This window comes from Musca vetustissima, unplaced genomic scaffold (assembly GCF_032173495.1).
Source record: "Musca vetustissima isolate MV318-11 ecotype Yass unplaced genomic scaffold, APGP_CSIRO_Mvet_v1 utg3027, whole genome shotgun sequence".
In the NCBI taxonomy this organism is placed as follows: Eukaryota; Metazoa; Arthropoda; class Insecta; order Diptera; family Muscidae; genus Musca; species Musca vetustissima.
In genome coordinates this window covers 30374-38214 of record NW_026881970.1, presented here as the reverse complement: position 1 = coordinate 38214, position 7841 = coordinate 30374, and the positions used below count along the sequence as shown (strand labels likewise).

The 7841-nt window shown below is 36.5% G+C and overlaps 1 protein-coding gene across 1 annotated transcript; it reads right to left on the bottom strand.

Moving 5' to 3' along the window:
• Positions 1 to 920: 920 nt before the first annotated feature.
• On the bottom strand, positions 921 to 2099 carry LOC133328061 (uncharacterized; the record flags this gene model as incomplete). Its single annotated transcript, XM_061536608.1, has 2 exons — positions 1703 to 2099; positions 921 to 1414 (listed from the first exon to the last, which is right to left on the bottom strand). Coding segments are annotated over exons 1-2 (891 nt in total), but the record flags the coding sequence as incomplete, so codon positions are not given.
• Between the last annotated feature and the right edge of the window lie 5742 nt (positions 2100 to 7841).

Sequence of the window (7841 nt, the reverse complement as noted above, 5' to 3'; positions counted from 1 at the left end):
CAGTTTGTATTCACTCGAGTGTGTTATCATATGTGTTCCGAAAAGAGAAAAATATGGCGTGAAACCGGTCGAAGTGTGCAACGTGGACCTTAATGAAAATTCGATTGTGGATAAGTATTTATCCCAATCCTTTTGATCTTCCGAAACGTACGATTTAATCGCTGCAATAATGGTCCGATTGACCCTCTCTGACGCATTTCCTTGCGGAGAGTACACCGCGTTTCGGATTTGCATGCAACCATATTTTTGTAAAAACGAAGAGAATTCAGAAGATATAAATTGTTTACCATTGTCTGAATGGATTAACTGTAGCACACCAAATTTATGAAAAACTTCGGATTCTAAGAATTTAACAATATTTTTATTGGCTTTAGCGAGTGGTTTTAAAAGTACTAATTTGGTTAAGTGGTCGAGAACAATAAAAATAAACGTGTTACCTGACCTCGATCGGGGAAACGGTCCAATAAAGTCAATAAAAATCTTTTGCCAAGGCCTATCAGTGACAATTTCATTACCCATTTTGCCTCTTAAAACTTTATTCGGAGCTTTGGTCTCTTTACAAACGATACAACCGTTTATGAAATCTCTAACTTGCTTTGCCATCTTGGGCCAATATAAATATTGTCTAAGTGCTGCGATCGTCTTGCCTATACCACAGTGATATTTGTTTGACGACATATGTGAATTTTCTATAAGTGTTTCGCTTAGACTACTTGCGACCCAGAGTTTCCAAATGAAGTTCTCGTGAACCTGAGTGCCATCGGACGGAAGTGTCTTCTTGTACACGAAAGAATCTCGAACTTTTAAATCGGGCAAACGGTCTTGGTTCTCGATTACCATACTAATTAACTGTGAATATTCTTCGTTTTCGATGAACATATTGATTTCATCCACTGCGACTACATTTTGAGTTCCCTTACGGTGCTGAATGTCAAAATTAAAGGACTGGAGCTTAAGACTCCATCTAGCCAAGCGACCGCTAAGGTCCTTTCAGGCCACTTCAGTGCATTGTGATCTGTGACTACAGTGAAAGGCATAAGTTCTATGAACGGTAGGGATTTCTGAATGGTACTGATAATCGCTAAACATTCGCGTCCAGTGACGCTGTAGTTTCGTTCAGCCTTCGACAACTGCGCGGAATGAAAAGCTATAGGACGTTCCAGGCCTTCAGCATCTAGCTGATACAAAACTGCACCCATACCAAGATTGGAAGCATCACACTGTACGTAGAATCTTTTATCAAATACTGTATGACTTAAAACCGGACTAGTAGTCAAAGCTACTTTCAATTTATTGAAGGACTCAATTGCCTGATCGTCAAAACAAAAACTTTTCCCTTTCTTCAAAGTATTGGTTATTGGAGCTGTAATTTCGGCATAGTCGCGAATGAAACGTCTGAAACAGGAGGCCATTCCTAAAAATGCCGGTTAATGGATAAGGTAATCTTATCCATTAACCGTTGAGCTGCATTACACAACCCGAACGGCAGGACAGTAAACTGATAGTGTGGTCTCCCCGGCACTGCGACGGCTATCAATCGCAAGAGGAACCTGCCAGAAGGCATCATTGAGATCAATGCTCGAAATAAAATAAGTTTCTTGAAGTCTTCCTAGAAGAACATCAATAAATGACAGAGGATACGCGTCTTTGATGGTGACCTCGTTAAGTTTACGCGCGTCTAAACATAATCTATTCTTCTCACCTCGACGAACAAGAGTTACTGGAGAATTCAATGGATATGTACTTGGTTCAATGACCCCTAAACTAATCATACGATCGAGTTCTTGGTAAATTAAGGATTCAACGACCGGAGACACGGGGTAATGACGTTGCTTGATAGGAACAGCATCCCCGGTATCAATAACGTGATCCTTAATAGTTGTCTTACCGAGACCATGCTTATCAAAGTCCCGAAAACTTTCGTTAGCTTTTTCAAGCATAGCCAACTGATCTGGAGACAGAACGTATGCATCAGAATCTTCATTATTGGAACTGATCTCAAGACTGCTAATGACTTTAGGTGCAACATTAAATTCCTTCCAAAAATCAATACCACAATACATACAATTCTCTAAATCAGGAATCAGATAAACATCCATGACTTTCGTCTGATTATCGTAAGTGACTTCAATTTTAACTTTACCTTAACAAGAAACTTTCTGACACTGGTACAGCAGTACCAACCCTGCATATATATACCGGAATAACATCTAGCTTTAAGTCGTTAACAAGAGAAAAACAATTTTTCCCTAAACATGTAACAGTAGCTCCGCTGTCGAACAAAATTAATACTGAAACACCATTTACCAAAACTTCTCGAAAAAAAATTAAATTTAAAATCAGAAAATTGAGCAGAAGAAATAGCCTGTCTACTTAAGCGCCTGCGACGATATCGTTCACGAGTCGTCAAAATTCTTTTGGAAACAAAAACTGGCTTTACGGAGATTTCCGAATTAAAAATACGTTCACGAATCTTTAAATAATTTGCCTACGGATATGGAAAGGCAATGTCAAATCAGGTTTTGTTTTGTCAGAGTGTACGGAGAGTTTGGATGAAATGTATGGCTCAACGATTTTTTGATCAACATAATTTACGTTATTCTTAGAATCTAGTCAATCGATTGTTTGAGTAGAACGAGACTCTGCACTAAACGGATTTACTGGACGACTATTTCGATTACAATTATTGCATTGAGGTGCTGTCACACCAGGAAAACCACAACGAAAACAAAAAAGTGAACGTTGTGAACTGATACATTCTTTGAAAACGTGACCACTGTTACCGAAGTTCCAACAACAACACGATTCACTTCGGTGAACTCCCGATTGCTTTGCCCTAATCTTCAACTCATCAGTATCTCTAGTAACGCCATCGAGATCACAGCCAGAAACTTCATGCACCATACGTGGAGATGTATTAACTCTAAACCTCTGAGAAGATTCCCTTTCTAAAAATTCCTCAGCTTTCCTACACTCGTTTCTTAACTGTTCTACATCGATTAAAAATTAAACATCCTTAAGAGGTTCTCTCAATTGTGTTCGCAAATTTGTAACAGCATCTACATATTGGGTAACGGATTCATCCCGTCCCTGCTTTCTATCCATAATTTGCCGCAAGACCTCAATGTTGGACTGATACCGCTGAAATTCCCTCACAATGTCTACTTTCAACCTCTTCAATTTTATATTAGGGTAGAGTTGAATTCGGTCCCAGTACCATTGATTGGCACGGCCTTCCAACAAGTGATGGAAACCATCTAATAACTTCTGATCTGGGCATCCATAACTTCGTTGAAGTCGTTCAACTCTGAAGATAAAGTCTTCGACCTGAGGCATCTTTTGTGTACCATCTAATTTAAATCCCCATTTACTTAAGAAGAGGTATTTCGGTTTACTATAAGAATCCCTGTTTTCGGCAGGTGGCCTATAATAATTACTGTGGTCGTAATGTTCACCCCTACGGACTTGATCGTAATGCCTGCCTAACGAAGGTAAATCGCGTTGCCAATTTATATTGGGTGAAGGTGACATATAGTTATACTGAGGAACAGATGTAGGTGATAAAGCAACTCTAACGGCATTAGCAACTGCTTGCTGCATTTCACTACGCATAGCCTGTATCATCGATTCTTGGGTAGCTCCCAAAGCTGATTGAACTACCTCCAAAACACTGGTGCTGCTTACTCTTTCTCCAGTATCACTACTATCGTTACCACGTACCGTTAGTGGACTAAAAGATGGTCGTGTAATAGTGCTACTAGTTTGAATCGGTGGTCCCTCGCCTTCGGCCAAGGTAGGTGGAACACCTAATGTGCCTGTCAGTGTCGCGTCCTGAGTATTTGCATCCAACGCAGCCCTACTACTGGCTCGCGTGGTTACGCCTTGAGGTTTTGGTATGACTGAAGCTGTGTTTTCCATTAAGTATATTGAAAATAAAAAAAAAACAGTAAAAGAAAATATCTATGTATGTCCCAAGATGTAGCAAATATTTTAATAAACTTGATGAAACACAAAAAAACTTGTTTCATCAAAAAACTGAAAAACAAATCCATGATATAAGGAAATGGTAAAATTTATTTAAGCCTCGAATCAGAATACTTACAATTGCAGAAATTGTAAATTTGAGAAATTCGATAAGTCGTATTAATATTTTATGGTCAAAGTAGGGTTGGTTCAGATAAGTAGGGTTGGTTCAGCTAAAAACAACTCAAACAAATTTTCTATGAAAATCATGTTCATTGTGATTCATGATCAAAAGACAAATCTAATATAGCAAACTGCACAAATCAGTCGTGACCAACAAATTAAATGAAAAATAAAAATTTAAGTGAAAACTGAAAAACAATTAAAAATGGAAAACGAGAACAAGTCGATTGCAAACTTTTGGACAATGAAAGTGCTGCAGAATGAAAAAAATTGTGGCAACAGTTTGAAATATATTTATTGGCCACAGGACTAGACAAGAGTCGGAAAAAAGAAAACTTGCTATTCTCCTGCATTCAATGAGTAGTCGCAGTATGGAAATATTTAATTCATTTAGTCTTGACATGGAAAGTGCTACAATGTCTGCAGTGAAATTAAAAGTTGATACATATTTTGAGCCTACAAAAAATCTAACTATGATAAGACACAAATTTTGTGTGAGGAAGCAAAAGTCTGGTGAAAATATTAGTGATTTTGTTACGGATCTAGAAAATCTAAGCACAAATTGTAAATTTGGTGAATTAAGAGAATCGTTGGTTAGAGATGTTTTCATTGCCAATATGAATTCCAGCATGTCGCACATTCGTCAACGCCTCTGCAATAACAAATCCACCGTTACAAAGAACCGTTGAAATTGCAAAAACAGTGATCATTGCTCAGCAAAATGCAGAAACGATAATGAGAGAAGAGAACTCAACAACAACAACAACTTAAAATATCATGCGTATTACTCGTCAAGGCAGGAGGTTATGCAGAAGCAACAACAGAGACAACCGAAAAGTCAGCAGCGTTGGTTATCAGCAGAGACAACAGCAATATCGTCAGCAGCAGTACCACCAAAATGAGCAAGATAGAGACAACAACAGTTGTAACAAATGTGGTCCGAAACACATATTTAAATGTCCAGCGATGTCAGCTAAGTGCAGAATTTGTAATAAGTATGGTCATTATGCTAAATTTTGTTTTAAAAATAAAAATGTCAGGCAATTAGAGTCAAATTCAGTAGAAAGTGAACAGGATAACTCAAATCAATTTTTCATTGGAACATTAAACCAAAATAAGTAATATTCTAAAGTGTCGTGGCAATTAATGATTAATGTCAACAAGAAAAAAGTAAATTGCATTCTTGACACAGGTCCTGATATAAATGTCATGTCTTTAAAAACATTTAAAAGTTTGAATTTAAAAAGAACCTTGTGCAAATCCTTTGTTCAATTGTCAGGTTTTAGTGGTAAAAGTGTTCCAGTAATTGGTCAATGTGACATAGGTTTTTTCCTTTTGTCATAACAGACATTGAGTGCCCAACAGTCTTAGGGCTACCAACGTGTACAAAAATTGGTATTATAAAAAGAGTCTTTTCATTAAAAGAAAACAATTTTAAACAAATTATTCATAAATATAATGATGTTTTTAAGGGTCTTGGATGTCTTCCACCTGTATGTTCGCTGAAATTGTCAGAAGATACTGTTCCATGTGTTGATCCACCAAGAAAAGTTCCATTTGCATTGCAAAATGATTTAAAAAGAGAATTAGAAAGAATGGAAAGCATGCAGGTGATACAAAGAGTTACAAAGCCTACAGCTTGGGTTAATTCCATCGTAGTTACAGTTAAAAAGTCAGGAGATTTGAGAGTATGCCTTGATCCCAGAAATTTAAATAAATACATAATGAGAGAACATTATCAATTACAAAATATAGATGACATCAGGTCAAAGTTAAAGGGTGCGTCTTGTTTTTCTCATTTAGATGCATGTTCAGGTTTTTGGTGTATCAAGTTGGATGAGAAAAGCTCTGATTTATGTAGTTTTCAAACACCTTTTGGTAGATATAAATTTTTGAGTCTTCCTTTTGGCATAAATGCTTCAACTGAAATGTTCTATAGAGTCATGAGAGATCTTTTAGGAGATTTGGATGGATTTCTAATATTTGTCGATGATATCTTGGTTTATGGTGAAACGGAAAAAAAATCATAACAAAAGGCTAGCAAATGTATTAGAAAGGGCAAGAGAAATCAATTTAAAGCTGAATGAAAAGAAATGTAAGAAATGTAAAAGTTGATGATGAAAAAGTCAAAGCCATAAAAGAAATGCCAGTTCCGGAAAATAGAAATGATTTACAAAGATTCTTAGGCATGGTAAATTTTTTAGGTCCATTTATAGAAAATATGTCAGAAAAACCGAAATTTTAAGAAACTTTTTAAAGAATAATGTTGAGTGGCTATGGGATGAAAACTGTGATCAGGCTTTTAAAATTTTGGTTACAACAATCTGCAATGTGCCAGTTTTGTCACATTATGATGAAAAGCTACCTTTAGTCTTGTCTGTAGATTCTTCAAAGTCCGCATCAGGAGCAGTTTTAATGCAAAATAATAAACATATTGCCTTCAGTTCAAGAACACTTACTACGTCGCAGGAGCGTTATGCTCAAATTGAAAAAGAACTCTTTGCAATTCAATTTTGATGTGATAAATTCCATCAGTATGTATATGGCAGGAAAGTAATCGTGCATACAGATCACAAACCATTAGTCTATTTATTTAAAAAACCATTACATGAAGTTCCAACTAGACTACAGCGTATGATGCTAGATTTACAAGCTTATGATTTGGAAGTGGTGTATGTACCAGGCAAAGAAATGTATATTCCACGTTGTCAAGGGCTTTGAAAGAAAATTATATTCCCCATTATGAGTTATGAGTGAGATTTAAAATATCATGTTAATGCAATATTTTCTAGTCTTGCTGTAAATACACCCTATTTGGATAAATTGGCTAAAGCAACAAATTCTGATGAAAATTTACAAAAATTATTACATCAATGGATGTCCAAAAAGTAAAGACATGGTTCATAGTAGTTTAAAAGCTTTTTGGAATTTCCAAGGTGAAATACATGTACTAAATGACATAGTTTTTAAGGGAAATAAATTGATAGTACCATCTTCAATGCGTTCAGATATGTTAGAAAAAATACACAAAGGTCATTTAGGTATTAACAAAAGTTTAAATATGGCAAGAGAAATTTTATATTGGCCCAGTATGTCTGTTGATATTAAGAATATGATTGATCAATGCTTAGTGTATAAGTTTGATATATTCTGACACCATTTCCTGAGCTGGATCAATCACGGATGCTGATTGGCATTACTGGCATCTCCCCTATACATTCCCTCTGCGGATACCGTAGGGCGCGGATGACCTACCAGCGGTGGAAGTAGTTGTTTTGCTCTCCTTGCTTTTCACTCATTGGAATGTGTATATGTATTAGTAGAAATAGACAACCGATCTTCTGCGATCACAAGAACTCTCACTTCACTTGTCTTGTAGCTATCGAAGAGTCAACTTGCTAACTAACTTTTGTCGAGCTAACATCTACGTGTTAGCACTAACGGGCCTCTGACGCCACCACACCAAATTACAAAGGTAATTTATTTGTTTGTTGAAGAAAAGGAAGAATCTCCAATAAATCCAATGAATTAGAATATTAACTAATAACTCTTGTGGTTTTATTTCTTGTATTCTCTTTCTTATCTTTTCTATATTTACTCCAACACGCGCGTATCACCATTAACTGCTTGTGAGCTCTCGTTGTCGTCATCCCCCCGCTCCCTTGAGTTAATTATTTGCACACCCCTCCATCATA